General features: G+C 37.2%; 1 protein-coding gene across 10 annotated transcripts in view; it reads right to left on the bottom strand.

Moving 5' to 3' along the window:
* LOC132111669 (gephyrin) overlaps window positions 1–20222 on the bottom strand; it is an 86149-nt gene that overhangs the window by 53208 nt on the left and 12719 nt on the right. For all 10 annotated transcript variants that reach the window (XM_059519187.1, XM_059519191.1, XM_059519190.1 and 7 more), the window contains exon 2: window positions 2101–2179. In XM_059519187.1, coding sequence (XP_059375170.1) covers window positions 2101–2179 — 79 coding nt within the window. The remainder of the gene's footprint in view (window positions 1–2100; window positions 2180–20222) is intronic.

Here is a 20222-nt window from a genome sequence, read left to right as displayed (position 1 = left end):
TTTATACCACATATCGTTAGTAAAACTGAGAGCTCTTCCGATGAATCAATTCACCTGAGCTGACAGAGCACTGGAGATGTAGCTCGCCAATCAACAGACAACACACACATACCTTATCCATCAATACGCTCTGAACTATCTCTACCTTCTGGCTGCGCCCCATGCTTCTCTTCCTCTCTGACATCTTTCAGAGACCTACATCCCGCTGTCTCTGTCGCTCCTCTGACCTTGGTCAAGATACATAGAATTGCTATGATCAAATCTTTAGTTTTTGATAATAAAGTAGAAACAGAGATAGATTGGCATTGCAGGTTCTGTTACAATGCAGTCTCGGAACAAGTTCCCAACTATTCCTGATCCATCATAAAGACCTATGACCCCACTGCTCAATCCTCTTTACCCATAACGCCACAACACCAATAGCCCCAGATAATTTAATTATTTGGATGGGGCACTGCATTCTTGCTCTGTCTGAAATCAAAAGCTGCTTTATCAACTTAATAGGTCATGTTTGATGTAAGTTACATCTCAAGGAAACTGGTCTTCCAAGGTACTTCAGAAATCAACTAGATTTGGTGCATCTTTTTAGACAGGTTGTTAGTGAATATTTGATTTGGATGTGCCTTGAGACCTTCCAGCCTTCGGATTATGTCTACAGAAGGAAGCATTTATATGAGAGATGAGCTCTGCTTCTTGCTGAAATATTATTAAGGCAAAGCAAGGCAAGGCAAGGCAAAGCACGAGAGGTATCTGCTGAAGTATACAAGAAGTAGCTGCCTTACGAGAGGCCTGCATTATGTGAAGAGTCCTCACTATAATTATTTGCAAGAGTGCATGCCGACATACTCTAGTCTGCACACAAGCACTCCTAAGTGCAGTCTCCAGCAGTTCAGTTCTGCATGTGGTGATTTTTTTAATGACCTTTGATGCATGACTGAGGAAAGATCCACCTACAGTATAATGTAACTGACACTTTCACTTGAAATCCTTACTATCTATACAAATTGCAGGATGTAAAAGAGATTACTTAATCGTTTATATATTAGCTGGTCTTATGGACCCAGATTTTTGACTACTAATGTAAAGTCTTGTCCATTTTGAAGTGTATTTTAGCCAAAAAACATGTCCCTAAGGGCCTTTTAGAAAGGTCTGCATTCAGTTTCATTTAGAAAAAGGATCATCAGCCACCACTGAGTTGCTTTTTTTACAAAATGTTTTAGGGCTGCTTAAGAATCTTGTTTACTTGCTAGTCTAAAACACAACTGTTAAATATCTTTCAAAGATCTGATGCCATAACCCTGGCAAACTCTGGCAATCCCAGCAACAAGCTGTTACTCAGAAGCATTTATTATATCAGATTGACAAACTATAAAGAAAACCTTGCTTCCCAGGAAACTGCTAAAAGCCTGTGCATCTCAATTCCTGGTAACTGTATAGAAGCTTTGCTTCAAATTCTGTCGATTCACAGATTCAATGACATTTGAACCAATGCATGAAAGGTAATGCAGACAGACAGAGTAAGAAACTGTAGCAGCTTTTCCCCCTTTTGCAAGGGATGGGCTCTTGGGCCTTGTCCCAAAGTCCTCCACCAAGTTCACACATCAGTCTGGATTGTTGGGTAGTAGTTCACATCAGTGTGGGATCAGCATAAGGCTGCATTCGAGGGCAGTTAAGAGGGTTACACTATGGCAAGGATGTCCAATCCTGCTCTTGGAGGGCCACTATCCTACAGAGTTTAGCTCCAATCCTAAATGAAACGAATTAATCAAGGTCTTCAGGATTACTAGAAACTTCCAAAAAGTGTTTTGAGGCAGTTTAGAGGACTCTGCAGGACACTGGCCCTCCAGGAGCAAGACTGAACACCATTGCCCTGCCGTTTTGTGAACTTCATGAACATGCCTTGATCTGGGACAGAGCCTTGATCTCCATGCCTTTGAATTTGGGACAGAGCCTTGATCTTCATGAAGGACATCCATCCGTTCAGCACAGAAAGACTAGGAATGGATCACGATGACTGGAAATGTCCTATGGTGAACAGGACCTGATGCATGGGCATTGTAGTATTGTACATAACCAATGTGTTGTGTGTGAGTCACTTACAAGGACGGGTCATGGACAAGATCTTTAAGGTTTATTCCACTGCGGTCCTCAGCAAGGTTTCTGAAGCAGCTGTCACTCACTGCAGACAGGAAAGAGATAGAGAAAGGATGTGAGACATGGAAAAAGAGAAAAAAAAGGCACATCATTGAATGGAAATAACAGAATGCCCCTTCGCAGACCATACATGTCTGATTCCTTGAACATCCTGTTAGTCCTGAGGTTTGAGAGAATATGAGTTATGTCCAAACCCATTACTCAACAAAAGCACATAGCTACAAGCATGAAGATTCATACTCATGTATACTATGTAACGGAGTGTTACACACCACAGAGCATTAACATTACTGTCCTCCTCTGTGCTGTCAAATTCCTAGAAGATTTTACAACCTTTATAATGGTGAGCAGAAACACCACCAATGATAACCATCAGTTCAGTACACATCCTCAAGCACCACCACAAAACTACCAGTAGTTACAATTGCAACTGTAGTTAAAGGGGGTGTATCAATAAAAAATTATCTTGCTTCTTTTCTTCTTTTTGAACACATAATAACCATCTACAAATGGTATTGATGCCAGCTACATGGTATTGATGCAAATACAGTAAGCTCATAAGCATAACCCTAACCACATTCACATATCAATGCCTATTTAGAATTCACTAGCATTAAGTGAGAAGTTAGTAAGAAATTAGCCAATTAAATGTATAGAAGTCTTAAAGACATATTTCATCCAAAAATAAAAATGTTGTTTGGACTGTATAGGCAAAAGGGTTTAAACATTCTTAAAAATGTCTTATTTTGTGTTCCACAGTACAAAGTAAGTCATACCAGTTCAAAATGAAATGAGAGTAAGTAAATAATGACATTTCCTTCTTTTTTTTTGGTGGGGTGGGGGGTGAACTATTCCACTAAAAGCACAGTAGTACAAAAAAGTTGATAACAGGCATGAACTACATGATCGCTGTTTGTGGCGCAAGAAAACTTGACTAAATGTATTACTGTACTTTGGGGAACAAAATAAAAAAGTATGGACTATATCAGTGTTGTAGTCAAAGCCAGTTAAGACTAAGACAAGAAGTGGGTCGAGTCTGAACGAAGCCTGGTTTAGAATCAGTGTCGCACAAGTCTCCACAGTGTATGCATACTGGTCTAGCACAGAGTGAACATATCTGCGAGTCGGTACAGAAAAACAAAATGTATCTGCAGTGTTTGTATTCTGAGACAAGACTGAATGTTCCAAATGCTCCAGAGTCCATGACAAGACCAAGATCAAGTCCAGACTTAAGTATTACAATCCCTCAAGTCAACATTGAAACCCTATTTAAACCTGGTCTTATTGTGCATTTTATCTCAAAGAAAAATATCTTTACAATAAAACAAATTTCTATGCCTCTGAAATGACTTTTTAAGGTCACCATTTCCTCTTATTTCTCAACCACCAGTCATATAGAGGTGACTGTTCATAATTCATTCTCTATGGTTAAATGAAGTCTATTCCTAAATAAATTTCTCATCGAATATGCATCAGCTAGAAATATGCTGCATTACCAAATTAAAAAAAAAATGCTGCAAATGCTTTTATATGCTTTTAATAGTAATATAAATAATAGTAAATTCAACTGCATTGTGATGTGGATATATGAGGGTCTAGAATAGCTCAAAACAAGTCAAAATCTGTGACGAGAAAAGAGTGACCTGTGCTGTGTAAATAAATGATAAAGCACTGCCATTCACCATCAAATTCTCTATCATGCACAAGGGTTCGCTGCAACACTTGCTTCATAATTGCAGCATTTTCTCACCCTTCTCTCTTTTCTCCTCATCTCTTGCTCTCTCTGTTCTCTCGCTCTCTCCACCCTGTAACCCTTGATCTATAAATAGGCTGGTGTTTCCTGCAGGAGGCAGGAGAAGTGAGCTCTCCTCAGAGAGGCTGCAAAGAACTTCTTGTCACAGGCACACAAATGCAACGTCTGTGTGTGTTTAAATGAGTGTGAAGGAGGAGGATTATTCTGCCGATGCATAGAGTATATAAGTGACCGTGTGTATGCGAGACAGAGAGAGAGAGAGAGAGGTTAGCGATGTTAAGGCATCAGAATGTTAATGTCACCACAGCTCTGCCCTGCATGAGAGGAGAGGGGAGTTGTCTATTTTTCCGGACCTACTAAAAAGCTACACCTCTCAAACAAAGCATGGTTAAGCAGATCAAATCCTTGTCAAAGCCAATGTCTTTGTTCCTTTCAAACATTACAAAAACTACTGTGGTGGTACCCTCTTAGCAACCAATGATAATACCATAGTTATTTGATTTATACCATGACATTGATTCAAACACCATGGTGCATTGCATTACATGGTATTCCGATGAACTCAAAAAATAAATAATCTAACTCATTCCACTGACTGTCTGTTTGTAACCGGTTGACAAAGGCTTGTAAATATTCAAATGTATAATGATTATACACTTCACAAAAAGTACTGATGGTAGCACCATGGTACTGTGATACCATGGTATTTAAATAGTATTCCCAAAAATATGATTTAACCATATGGTACTATGATAGAAATGGTTGGTAATACTATAATACTCCACAATGGTATTTAAAAGAACGCCAAGGTACTTAAAAGAATTCAGTATAACTATAATATTTTTGAAATATGAACAGAATAAGTACTATTTAGGCTACATATCATGATATTATAGTACTCTTAATGTACTTCAGAGAATATCATGCATTCCCATAGTACAGTGATGAATGGTAATACCACAGTAATTTGATGTATACCATGGCACTCAGAGGAAAAAACATGGTAATAGTATAGTATGTGTTCAATTAGCATGGAAATACCATGTTACATTTTTAGTTTGTTAAAAGGAAATATAGTGTTACATTAAGTAATACAAGCGTAAATTAATTACTGAACATCTCCAATTCTCAGGTTACAAAGAAACAGCTTCCTTCAAGCTCTGTTTGTAGGAAGGTACGAGCACACACTGACACACACTCTTTCTTTCTTCCTCATGTCTGTGACTCACAGCTCTGCAGACGGAAAAGTCTGTCTGCATGGACACTTTGGTGAGGTGAGAGTTTCCCTCTCAGCGTGAGACTGTGTGTGTGTGTGTGTGTGTGTGTGTGTGTGTGTGTGTGTGTGTGTGAGCGTGTGCAAGTGTGTGTTGCCTGCGGCTGTGAGTAGGAGTTAGACTTGCATGAGCTGAGCTGGTGTAAAACCCTGTCTCGTTAACCCCTGCCTACATCCAGAGAAGACCTGTGGACCTCACTCTGTTCCTCAAACAGCACAGGTCCAACACCTGGGAGCAGATAAGCCCAGCTTTGAGCTGCAAATCTCGGTGGAGCAACATTCCCTATAAAAAAAACCCTCCTGCTATAAAAGACTGCATATAGAAACATCGGGTACTAAAGCTCACAGCAAAAGGACGAGTATGACTCCGATTGGACGATCAGCTAATCCAGTTGGTTTAATTTTCTTTCTGTCTTGTTTCATCCCCCTTCAGGTTTTTCAAGGTTTATTCTGACACTAAGTAGCAAATAAGTTTGAAACTTCTATTAAAGAGCTCTTTTAGTAGCCTAACATGACTAAAATTAGATTTGTACATTTTCCGAGGCATGTGTGAGTTTTGCAAAACTAGGTTATAACTAGATACTAACCCTGAACCTATTTCTACCCCTAACCCATGTATATACCTTATATTTTCCAGTACTTTCGAAAATAAGTATACAGTGTAAGTACATGTAAAGTAAAATAAAGTGCAACCATAAAAACGAGATCAAACTAATAAACTAGTGTCAACACCAACAGATGATAATGTTCTGTTTATTGCACGTGTACGCTGCAGTCTTAAAGCTGTGTGGCTTGTAATTGGCTGTCAGTGGTCAAATCGTTCATCAGCTGGAAGAAAATCATCCTGAAAGGGACTTCAACAATATTGTTGTTAATGTTACAGTCAGAGGCACCGATTTATGTTAATGCCACTGGGTGCCCAACCTCCGTAATGATATGGGCTCATTACTCAGTGTTAAACTAGGCCTACTTGGTGTTCATTTTTCAAGTCTTTTTCTCCATGCGAAGATCTGCTGATGAAGAATTAAATTCACAAACAGAAACACATGGACTGCAAAGAGTCAAGTAGTCAGACATTTGAAAGTCATAAATACTGACGTTAACACACACAGAAAATATTTAACGGAAGCCACGCAGATGCAAATGGGGTAAATAGCCTAATGTTTTGTGTTTTGAATTGATTCAAATAAACATTGACCGGCCACATATCACATTGTTTATGTATGTAATATATATATATATATATATATATATATATATATATATATATATATATATATATATATATAACAATTTTGTACAGAGCTGTTGAAACACACATAAAATGAAATCAACAGATGCAAGGAGTATTTGATGAAGTCTGTGTACATTAATGTTTACTCTAACTGTATAGAGATTTTTACGGAGGAAATTAACAAATGTCCTGCTCATTTTTGTTCATTGCGGAGTTTTGCAAGCTCGCGAATCCTCATTTGAACAAAACTTCATGAGACAGTTGAAGTGATTACAAAGCTCTTTGTGTGCTTGACGTATATAATCTATTCAGAATTTGGATTAAAAAAAATAAAAATCAGCCACATACTGTACATGCTGCAGTTTAGGGAAAGACATCCGCATATTATCCGCACACTGAAAAGAGCAACGGATGGAAAAAAATACATGAGAAAAATTATTTAATTTTTTAATTATTTAAAATTATTTAAGTTAATTGAGGCCAGAGCACACTCAATTTCTGAAGAATCCTCAGTATTTAGTTCTAGAAGCAGGCCTGGATAATACTGTGTTTAGGAAAGTTTTCTTCAGTAGCTCATATTTAGGCGATCACATGGAATTTTATGTTGCAGTAGGCTATGCTTCAATGTCAAAAAAACTGGATTCTAACTCCTCTGATTGGCAACTGGGTTCAAGAACTCAACAAATATGCCTGTGATTGGCTACATTGCTCAACGTTGCAAAAACATTTAAATAGAGACATTTTGATGCTCTCCAGAGTGCAAACCCAAATATGCACTGGATAGTTTGCCAGATCTGTTTCTCCAGTTTGATAGTGAAAAGTTTCTAGGAACCTATGGTTACAGTTGTGGTGTAGACTTAAAATGACTATTAAAACTTTGTAGCATTTGGAGCATTCTTCTCAATGTGAATGATATTATCTTATTTAAGGAGCTTGCTTTCTAGGTAGAAACCAGCTGCATATTGAAAAGATGAACAAATGATTTTCAATGACGAAACTGGCTGCACTTTTCTTTTGAGATTTTCTGAGCTGGCAGACACGCCAGAAAAAAAAGTATAAAAAAAAAAAAAGTGAAATTTCCATCTGATGTCCATTTTAAACACAATAAATAGCTGGAGAAGTCTGGCATATGTCACCAGAGAAAAGTGTGTCACAGGACATTTTGATTAAACATGAAAAAAATACCAATAAAATATCAATAACATGTATTTAGAAAATAGTTTGGGGGACTTTTCATTTCATGTGGTTTAAAAATAAAAATCAAACAATAATAAAAGCCTACCACCATGTCTCTATGATATTCTAGTTGTGATTCTGTAGCTGATGCGTTAACAATGCCATGGTCATGGGTTCATTTCCCAAGGAATACCTTGAATTTAAGTTGCTTTAGGTAAAATGTTTGTTTTTATCTAAAAGTGGACAAATCATCCTTGAAGGCTCAACTTTCCATACCAGCAGCCCAATTTGAAATCCTTCATGCTCTTAGCATAAATGATGCAGGACAAGCTATGTGCCAAAGTTCAATACCTAGGGTTAGTAATTTTTTTAATTTTCCAAAGAGTAGCCTTCTCAAGCACCACTATCAAAATGAGTTAGAGGCCTTTGCTGTGTTCAGATGTGTGTCCAGTCAGAGTTGTGCATGTGAAACATCCTGCTGACCAATCAAAGAAGCCCCCTGGACCAACTCCCCAAGAGCGATGTTATATATCACTCACTCCTCACTCTAGATCTAATCAATGAGCATCTCTACTGCCCTCTGCCTCCACCTTCATGACTATGCAAGACTGCTCTGGAAACAAGAGATATGGAAAGAAAATGGAATATGAGCTAAAAGAAAAGGGTTTCCAAGAAGAGAGGGAGCTGGTCTGTGTAGGTTTCAGTTGAACTTCATTAGATCAGTGACAGGAACATAGCGATCCCCAGGCACGTGGTTAACAGACACGTTGTGTGTGTGTGTGTGAGGGGATGATGTTAAGGAGAGAAGAGAGAAAGTCACAATGGAACTTAAATCTGTGAGCTGCATTTCAAAGCACCTTTATGCAAAATGTATCGTATAGAGCCTACAAAAGCTCAATTTCTAGATAAGCGTTTCACAAAGGCAAAGAAGGGAACGGGTAAAAAGAAAAATGTGAAATGTGAAAGAATAGTGGACGTGTTCTAGAGAGGAATGAGGGACGTTTAATTAAATCATTGAGAAAATACCAACATCATCTTTCCTATAAAAACACACACATGCATAGTCAAACACATTTATACAATGGTGACAGGAAGTACTGAGTAGCACTTCATTTAGCAGTCATGACTTCTAAAAATTTCCTGCAGGCTACTCCATCACTCCAGCACATCAACTTAAAGGTATTTTGGCCTACTTCTGTGCACAGGACTGCTTCAAGTCACTGATATTTTTGGTTGTTTTGAATGACTGCTGCCCCCGGGTCACTGCTGTTACATCTTGATTCAGTCAGGGCTCAAACTTTAGCCATTCAGACTTACTGATCAACATATACAAGAAAATAAATGATCCCCAAAACATTGTGAACCATGCTCATGAATGTGAATTAGGGGATTTAAAATTCCCCAGACATTTGTAACCAATTAAATGGTGGGTTCGTCCATTTTAAAATAAACTACTCACCAGTTGCATTTTCTTTGCCATCTTTGGGGACATTGGATGCATATTTAGCGAATGTTACTAGCTAGGGATGGGATGGTATGAAAATTTAATATCACGATTATAGTGACTAAAATTATCACGATTATCAATATTATCACGGTTTTGTTGAAACAAGATGAAAGTGTTCAAAAATAGTTGATGCTCAAACTGAAAACATTTCAGCAAGTTTTATATTTAATAATCAACAAACAACTAATAAAACAAGCAACTCTATGTACTTAATTTAAAGAAAGATTAAATTCTGTTACATTTCCTTCCTTACAATGAAAAGTGTAGAAGCATAGAAAAGCATAGAAAAGTCACTGACTCGCCATTCCTTCTCGAAAAAAAAAAAAAAAAAAACATTGTGCGCTGCGCTTGCGTCAGACTGTTGCTGGCTGGACATGATTTAATAGCGAGTTATTAAAACCGCGATAATCAAACACGGTTTTAATGATAATTCATTTTTAAACGATATTACTAACCTTCAGCACATTTTATCACGGTTATCGATAAAACCGGTTATCGTCCCATCCCTATTACTAGCTTTATGTCATGAAAGATTGGATGGAAATTTAAAAAGACAAAGTTAGTAACCATTTCTAGTCTAATTTTAATATGTATAAAGTTGATAATAAATGTATGTGATTAAAAAGTTCCTAAAAAAGTAGGAAAGCAGCTCTGTATCAAAATATTTACTGCCTAAACCCTTATGCTTCCACTGTAAGTGTATATTGCAACATATTGTTTAATCTCACTGCTAAAAAGACAACTAAAATAACAATATATAAGTGATTTAACAAATTAACTAGTGATCGACGGATATGTGTTTTTTGACAGCCGATGCCGATATCTTGGAAAGCAGGGGATGATAGCTGATATATAAAGCCGATATGCTTTAGATGACAGTATTTTCACAAATAATAAAATATTTAATACAAATATAATTAAAAAGAAAGTAAACACTGTAACCAACAGGGGACTCAGTATTCTGGGAAGTTTGTGTGCACTGGGAATCCTTTTTTTTTTTTTTCAAATAAAGCCAGGGTAACCCTCAATTTACATACCAGCACATAGTGAAAATGACATGAATATGACAGTGGGCAAATGCATAAAGTGTAGCATAATTTGAAATCACGAGTTTATAGTTTAAAGCATTCAATTCACACGGACTGACCATCACACAGAAATGTGAAGTTTGTGAAATTAAATGTTCATTAGTCATTCAAAGATTTGTTTAAATTATATAAATGCGTATGTGCTTAATGCTGACGTTAAACAAGAAAGTATTATAATGTTTGCCTTTCTATTACTAATAGGCCTTATATACAAGAAATCGTTATAATACATTCTGTATACATTCCTTTCTTTGTTTAACCGCTCTATGTGATTATTAGATAGACTTCCATCTGTGTTCGACAGAACTGTTAACGATGACGACGACAAACAAGAGAGAGAGAGAGAGTGTGAGCACTGTATGCGCTCAGGCGCTGCCGCTCTCAGCACCATCAAAATAAAAGTCCCACCTCGAACACATCGGCCAAGCAGAAAAACGTATCGGCCAATGCCGATATTTGAAAAATATCCGATTTATAAGGCTTGGCGATATATCGGTCAACCACTAAAAATAACAAGCCACACATTTCAGCTTCCCTCATAGCAAGCAAATTCATTTAAACTAGTCAAGCTAGCATTTTCTGTACTTCTTTAAAAAAACAAATCCAAGAAATATGCTCCATAAACACTAGGCTCTTCAAACTGAAGATCATCTCACTGGCCTTCTGCACCAACAGAATCCACTCTAAACATCCAATCATGACGTTCTGTGAAAGTCAGACTAAAGAATGCCACCCTGATCAAAGTCTTAAAAACCATGTGTTAAAAGTTGCCCTCGTCTTCTGTCTTTTTCCAGAGCAGATTAATAAAACATCATGCACAGCAGCTCCACTGCTAACTTGCTTAGTCAGCAAAATGTTGCACATCTCTCAATACTGAACACACATACAGGACGCATGCAAACAATGCCAACACCACACAATAACAAAGCAAGCAAGCACACACACAAAGAAAATAAGTTCCTAAAAGAAGGGAGTGCTTTTAGTCTGTCTTTTGAAATTTTGAAAGTTCACACTGACAATCAATGTCAAATAAATATTCACAGTATTAGGAAAGACCACACTTGTTGTGCACTGCACACACATTAAATTTCATGTATATCATCCATCATAACACACGTTTTCTATTTATTTATTTTTTATTAGAAAGTAGACATTTCACTCTCTATATATTTTTTTTCATACACTGAGTTTCTAAGATTCTTGCTCAAGTTCACATGACCGAGACGGCAGAAAGCACATCTTGTTTACTTTAATTATTTTACAGAAGCACAACATTTAGTTGTTATTCTGAGTATATACAAATAAACGTAGAATCTTTACAGATTCGAAAGATTTATTACTTTTATCTGTATGACCAAAAATGACGGAGTATTTTAAGAGCAAGTGAGAGCACTGGTGCCTCCATCTGTCCTGCTGTGAGCGCGCTGCTGTTTAGTGTCCACACACACCTTAATAGCGCACATTTCTGCAGGTTAACATTAGATTGCGCGGCCATGTAAAGGTGTTACTACATACATCTTTTAGATGAAAAGCTATATTTGAGGTTGATGGTGGGCTTTTGGATGTCCTGCCAGATGTAGGCTACTGTATTACCACATAGCCATTAACAATCTGTCCGTCAAAAGATACGTCATTCACTTAACCAGCCACACCAAAGCAAACAGGAGGAGAGCATAAAGAGACAGAGCAATTACAATTGAGTTCAAAATTAAAATATAGTCCTAAAGTTTATGGTTTATTTATTTAAAAGGTAGGCTATTTTTGTGTATAAAGTTGGAGATCAAAGTGTTATTACGATTCTCGGTCCCACCTACTCCCGCTGACATTTTTTCCTGTCCCGTCCCAATCCCGTGATTTATAGTGATTTTGTTTCAATCCGAGTCACGAAAAAAATGCCTACACTTGAGAGACAAAGCAACCGTTGAAAATCATTTGAAATTTGTGTCATCACATCATAAATAGAATGCTACAGCAGTTTACTGTCAGTGATTTGTGGAGCCATGCCGCACCGCATCCAGTGTAAACAGCATAATTGATAATACGGAGTTCTGATGACTAATCTATTTATAATGAATCTCTATTATTGATCAGTGGTTCTATAGTATTTTGTCGAGTTGCTCCGTGCTGCTCGCATCCAGTGTAGACATGATGTTAGGAATCGTTAGTTGTTTTCCCTTATAAGGATTCATGCTTCGGACACACCCCCTAACTCCACAACCCCCCAAAACCAACCCCCCCACTCGCCTTCACCACTGACGATATCATTGTTCATCGCTATGTTTCACTAGACATCGCCCAACCCTACCTGCAGTTTCACAACTTTGCAAACTACATATTTTATAAATGAAGATGAAAAATCTCCATGACTTTTCCAGTTGTTCATGATTTCGGGATGAGTTTCTAAAATATTTAGGAGGAGTTACATCTAGCCAACAATATAAATTAGAGACGAGCTTTCCTAGAAAAAAATGTTTAATAAAAATCTTATATTCGTTAGAGAAATTCACATGACTGTATTACTTTTAAAGAAATCACAAATATACGATTTCCTAAAAAAACTCGAGGAATAAGTCTCAACTAGGGCTGGGCGATAAATCGATTTTATCAATTAACTCGAATGTGTAGTTCACATCAATTTGTTTGAATGAAAATAGTTTTTCTTTTTAACATCCGCCGATGCTCCACTCAGGACTTCCGTAGTTTCGATTGGGCTCAACCGTCCCCCCTTACATTTGCCCTAGAGACATGCTGCCGAGAGAGAGAGAGATGTTACACCCTACGAAATGAACAAGACCACGGCAGCACAAGCACATCCGCCAAAAAATCAACCTGCTTCAGTGTTACTCGTTGCTTGGCCCACCAAGCTTTACTTTTTTGGCTCGCATGGCACTAAATAATACGATAATATGATCATGCAGGCAATACAGATATGTATTAAAAACATAAAAAACAAGCATGGCTATAACATAACCCATTTTTTAAAAAAAACTCACGCAAGGTCTACACCAGACACGAGTGGTGCGATCCAACAAAAGACAACAGAACTCAGTGATGTTTTCTACACTGGATGCGGTGTGATGCGACACGATCCCCATCAGTAAACTGATGCCTCGTTTCTATTTATGACAAAATGTACTGACACTACGTTCAGATGATTTGCAACTGTAGTGTTGTGTCATAAAATTTAGACAGACTTTTAGCGCAGCGGGGCATGCACGACAACTCTCGCTTCCGATGTAGACACAGTTAAAAAGTGTCTGCTCTATTTACAAATAATTTATATTACAAGATAATAGAAAGATAGACTAGAAAATATATTTACACTTGCTCTGTCCTACGTCCATGACACTGACTCTGCGGAGTTGCCAGTTTTAATCTTAACGCCGAGTGTGCACTTGGATGGTCAGATGCATGATAGGCTAGTATATAGTATATACAAATAATATGTATATAAAAAAAAACTTAAGGTCTTTCCAGCATTAAGGTAATACTGCTTTTTTTTAATCTTGTCTCAGTTATAAATTTGACTGGTATATGATAAAGAATGATATTAAAACTTGTTTTGAACAATTTATTTGTCATCTGAAAATGTATTTTAAGTAGGGGGTAAAAAATCAATTTAAATAGTGAATCTGAATTTTTTCTGTGTGTGTAAAAAAAAAATCTTTTTTTTATAGGCCAAATCACACCAGCCCTGGTCTCAACTGTGAGTTTTTCTATTTTAATTACTGTGAAATAATTCCACATTTTTCCTACAATGGTCTTTTTATAAATGTCTGTGAGGTTGGGCTTTCCGCCATTATTAATCTTTCATTACCACACTGATAAATATTGAGAAGAGATTCTTTCAGGAAGCAGCCACACACATAACAGAGAGGAATCTCAGCACTCATCTCTTCGCATCCCTCTATTCCTGTCTTCTTGAGCTCTTACACTCTCCTATGTTTTTTACCACTTCTAAAAATCAAAGGACAGAGATTATTAAAATCATAGGCCTCATCTAAAGAACGGAAAATAAAAAATGCAAACCGAGACAGAGAGAGACAGAATAACAAACAGAGATGGAGAAAGACAGATGGTCAGTCAGGAAGAACAATGGTGAACGATGAAGGGATCTGAAGACTGAAGAAGAGAACGGGGGAGGTGTAGAAGAGTGAGAGACTGGGGATGAGAAGAAAAGGAGGATGAAAAGAAGAGTAGATAAATGATGAATGAGATGAAACATACATCCTGCGAGAGAAAAAAAAAGAGAGAAAATACACAGGAAGGAATGGGAGATTTAGATTTACAGAGGAATGACGCAAACCCTTACAGCCAAAACACACACACACACACACACACACAGAGCTATTCCCCTTGTGAACGCTGGTAATTATCTTAAAGCCCACTGCTGATGACCCCTGTGCTTTCATTAGCACTTTTGCCTCATGCAAGCACACACATAACACACAGAAATGAACCTGTTTACTCTCCTGCAAGACATTCATTAAGAGTAGAGCGGTCACTGTAACACATTTGAAAACATGATTTTGGGATTCCTCTTAAAGGGATATTATGGGTTTATTATGAGTTAAGGTCTATGGAATGCATCTGTGACCAATTATGACAGAAAACAAAGAATAAATGACATTGAGGATTATGGACTTGCATTAAAAGTCTATGGGGCAAACACAACAGAACCATACTCGATTGAAAGAGCATATCTGTCATTTTATTTTGTTCTTAGAAATATTTCAGTTGAACAAAGTGTCTGCTTTTTTCTCAAATACTACTGAAACTCACCTTCAAATGCAAAAATATTCAAACCTGTATGACTTTCTCCTGCGGAACACAAATGAAGAAGACACATTGAAGAATGTTGGTTACTAAACAGTTTTGCTTGAATCCAAACCACGGCATGGTCTATAGAATGAAAATGTCCCTCCTCCTAATATAATTTGCCTTTGACTATAGCAATAGCAGGTAGCAAACCGTGGTGTAAGACTGTTACAAACTAAAAGCTACTTTAATATCTTCCAACACATTTTCCTTTTATTAATAGGTAAACATAAGTGAAAATAAAACTGGGCCTTTGAACAGAGAAAGGTGTTGGAGTCGTGGCTTAGCCAGACACGTTGATTTGCTAACTTGGGATATCACATGACTTCCTATGCCCTCACAACTACCTCTAAAAATAAAGAGGCAGAAATCCTAAAATATACAGACACCAGCCTCCTATAACCCTCAGAGTGATGTGGTGCAAAGCTTCTCATCAATTCAACCATCATTTACTGAGCCTCATGTCATTCTGAAGTCAAAAGACTTTCATTCAACTTTGAAACATAAATGAAGATATTTTAATGAAGCCTGAGAATAGTCCACAGAACCAAGACATTGATGATTCAAAAAATGTTATAAAACATATTAAAAAGCAATCCATATGAATTGAGTGGTTTTGATGTTCCCTATGTCAAGTATGCATGTGTGCTGATCAATGTTTAAATGCAAATAAAAGCCTAAATTAAATCAGTTCATCATACAAAGCGATTATGTCTCTTCAGAAGACTTTAAGCCACTTGATTCATTATGATTACATTATGAATGTAATAGAGTTAAAAATGGAGTGACAAATGTCTCAGGTTTTATTCAAATATCTTAATTCGTGTTTTGATCAAAAGACAAGTTTGGAAAAAAAAAAAATATATATATTTTTGGGTGAACTTTCCCATTAAACATTCACTAATGCAGCTCAGTCTCACGTGTGCTTCTATGCACATAAAAACAAGAGAATAAGAACTTCCTGTAGCCCTCTAGTTGCAAAGTTTCTGCGGACTGTAACAGTGGCACTGTCCTTCACTAGACAGACACTGCGCATGAAGACTCAGTTGAGCTGCAATGTGTGAGAGCTGTAATCCCACAATCCAGCTCTGCATCCGAATCGGAAGCTTGATCTGCTGCGGAAAGACTCCATGGGTCTCACACACACCACGCTGACATAAAGGTGCTCTGTTCATTCACTTCGTGCATCTGTGTGTCTGGTGGATGACCCAAAGTGTGATCGCGTCAGAAAATGAAGAGAATGAATTAAGAAGTCTGAGTTGACAGAAGTTGTGTTCTCAAGGCAGATGTGTGTGGACTCCCCTCCGCAAAAACACATTTGTATGGCCACAGAGCTCAGATCACATCACAGATCTCATTACGCCAACATGTTATATTACCCATAGGGATGGGACGGTATGAAAATTTAATATCACGATTATAGTGACTAAAATTATCACGATTATCAATATTATCACGGTTTTGTTGAAACGAGATGAAAGTGTTCAAAAATAGTTGATGCTCACACTGAAAACATTTCAGCAAGTTTTATATTTAATAATCAACAAACAACTAATAAAACAAGCAACTCTATGCACTTAATTTAAAGAAAGATTAAATTCTGTGGCATTTCCTTCCTTACAATGAAAAGTGTAGAAGCATAGAAAAGCATAGAAAAGTCACTGACTTTCGCCATTCCTTCTCGAAAAAAAACCAAAAAAACATTGTGCGCTGCGCTTGCGTCAGACTGTTGCTGGCTGGACATGATTTAATAGTGAGTTATTAAAACCGCGATAATCAAACACGGTTTTAATGATAATTCATTTTTAAACGATATTACTAACCTTCAGCACATTTTATCACGGTTATCAATAAAACCGGTTATCGTCCCATCCCTAATTACCCAGATGTGATGTAATGTTTCTCTTTTTTTCACTCCAGCCAACACAAATACACAAACTGGCACTTGAATTATTCCATTATTAGATAAAGAATAAAATCAATACAATATAATATTACAATTATCGTACACTCATATTTCATCACAATACAGAATCTCCACTCTGAAGCCAAGCACCAGTGCTTTAATTAGCATTATATAGGGTTGTTGTTAATTCCAAACATGGGGCGATGCAAATGATGCAAAATATACAACGTCTCTATTCGCATCTTTGCATTGACTTTGTATGTAAACTAATCTCACAAATAATTTAATTTGCGTTTGGTGTGAATACTCCGTAAGATGTCCTGTAATACTTCCTGTATTTCTGCATATAAAGAAATCTGCAACTGTTTTGCAATATGACCCAATAATATGAAGATTATGACGGTATTACGGGATCCTTGGATATTCACATCACAAAGAAAGAAAGAATGCAAGAAAGAAAGGTTTCTGAAGGATCATGTGACACGGAAGACTGGGGTAATGAATGTCATTGGAATAAATTATATTTTAAATATTTTACAATAGAAAACAATTGACATATTTCACAATATTACTGATTTTACAGTGTTCTAATACACTTTTGAATTGTATGTGTATAAATAAAATATATCATTAAACATTGATGGATATCTCAAACAAAATGAGCTTTAAACGGCTGTGTGGCATGGCTATTACAGCAAATTGGAAATTTTTTATTGTTAACATAGGCTACTCTACATTAAACACAAATTTGGGTCAATGAGATTCATAGGGGCAGGCGTGCCAGTGCAAAAAGAATAATTAAACCTCATTGACAAAATGTTATTTTGTGGTTGCAGCTGTTTAGAACAAAAAATGGAATTTACATGGAGAGAGCTTTTATTGCATCATACCTGGTTAGTTGTTTGTATAATAGCGTTGGTTAAAAGACCTCTTAATAACTTCTCTTGTCTGGCACAAAAAGGCATGCTTGCCAAACAACTAGCCATGCAAGAACAACCCTTCTCTGCTGGATCAAATTAATTTCCATGTCTATCTGACTGAGAGAGTAACCAAACTCCTTTCTCAGGACGGGCCCTACCCACCTTGCACTCACAGAAATCTGAAGTAATGCCAAGCATAGAAAACATCACCAATAAATCTCATACACTCTGAAGTACACACACCGACAGGTTACATAAACATAAAGAGCAGCATGTCCATTTGATCAGTGGTGCGAGAGTGGTGCGATTCCAGGGGGTTCCTTTAGCCTTGGGGCAGGGGGGTGCTGTGATTAATGTCTGTATTCTATTATCTAAGATGCTGCAGTCACACTGTGTCCAGATAAGGCTTGAGTTAAATTATTCATCCAGACACGGGCCAACAGAACACAGACACATTCAGATGGGAAGCTATGTTTAAGAGAAGAGATCATTACTGAGGCACTTTGGCAGATTCTCTCTCTCAAACAGTCTGTTTCCACCATATGGGCCTCTTGTACTGTTACTGATACAGTTTCTACCTCACTGTGAGAAGTGTTCCTGGAATATAACCGAGCTGTTCAGGCATCAACAATAAGGATTTTTTTTCTCGCCCGCTCAGTCAATTTGTCACTCATGTTTATATATATATATATATATATATATATATATATATATATATATATATATATATACAGTCCAGACCAAAAGTTTGGACACACCTTCTCATTCAAAGAGTTTTCTTTATTTTCATGACTATGAAAATTGTAGAGTCACACTGAAGGCATCAAGGGCTATTTGACCAAGAAGGAGAGTGATGGGGTGCTGCGCCAGATGACCTGGCCTCCACAGTCACCAGACCTGAACCCAATCGAGATGGTTTAGGGGTGAGCTGGACCGCAGACTGAAGGCAAAAGGGCCAACAAGTGCTAAGCATCTCTCGGGGAACTCCTTCAAGACTGTTGGAAGACCATTTCAGGCGACTACCTCTTGAAGCTCATCAAGAGAATGCCAAGAGTGTGCAAAGCAGTAATCAAAGCAAAAGGTGGCTACTTTGAAGAACCTAGAATATGACATATTTTCAGTTTTCACACTTTTTTTTTTTTTTTTGATGCCTTCAGTGTGAATCTACAATTTTCATAGTCATGAAATAAAGAAAACTTTTTGAATGAGAAGGTGTGTCCAAACCTTTGGTCTGGACTGTATATAAACATGCAATTAATGTGTTTAATTCTAACTGTCCAGTACTGAAATCTCTGGCCAGTAATTGTAAAGAGACAGTCCACCATAAATATCACATTTCTGTCAGCTGACAGAAGCCATTGACTTCCATAGTATAGCAAAACATATACTATGAAAGTCAATGGCTACTGTCAACTGTTTGGTTACCAACATTCTTCAAAATGAAAAAAGTGTTCGGGATATGGTTATTTTTCAAATCGTGATACGTCAGATCTTATTGTGCATGTGTGGAGCAAGAGAGAAACTCTTTGTTCTTGTCATAGCAGAACTATTTGGTGTTTTAAACCGAGCAGGTGCGCGAGAGAGCCTATGGAATCACCAGTAATAGAAAAAATATACTTTCAGACATACTGATAAACTAACGTTAAATATAAAAATACTGTATTAAAACAGCTAGTTCATATATAGTCAGACGCAACTGTAATATTGCGTGGCGTGTCCTTTGACAAATTTGCCACATCTGCGCATGGAAGTTATCAGTCTAAATGTTCTGCAAAATCAGTCACGAAGAAAATCAATAGTCGATTTAATTTAAAGTCCAACAGTTTAACACTAATATTGGACATAAATGAACATGTTAAATATAAAGTATTTAAAACGGGTAAGTTCATATATTTGGATTAAAGCTGAATTGAACTGATGCATCAGTCATACAGCGCTCAGGCCCGTGCGCCTCATGACGACCAACACTCAGCCCAGGTCCTTAACAAGCTGATAAATAGATAACTGTTTAAGTCTAACAAATAACATGGACATGTTTGGCTGTGATATTAGATATGTAAATACTGTAGAAACACATAATGAACAGCTTAGAGAGCTGCAGCTAAAAAAATTTGATGCGCTTTTTAATGACGATTAAATGGAAAACAATACAAGCCATGTCAGGACTTGCACCACAATACAGCCCTGAATCCAAACCGTGTGACATGCACACAATCACATCACCAGCAGTGACATGCTCACAATCATGCAAAAAAAGAAAAAGAAAAAGAAGAAAAATATAATCACCCAGCAGCATTACTGAGAAATGAAAAAAACTATACAATACCACATTTGCTCACACAATCACAAATCCATAATCGTGTTCTTAATCCATTCCAAGAACACACAGGCCT

Source organism: Carassius carassius, chromosome 31, assembly GCF_963082965.1.
Source record: "Carassius carassius chromosome 31, fCarCar2.1, whole genome shotgun sequence".
In the NCBI taxonomy this organism is placed as follows: Eukaryota; Metazoa; Chordata; class Actinopteri; order Cypriniformes; family Cyprinidae; genus Carassius; species Carassius carassius.
Note: the sequence above shows the minus strand (reverse complement) of the source record. Positions and strands in the feature narration are given on the sequence as shown.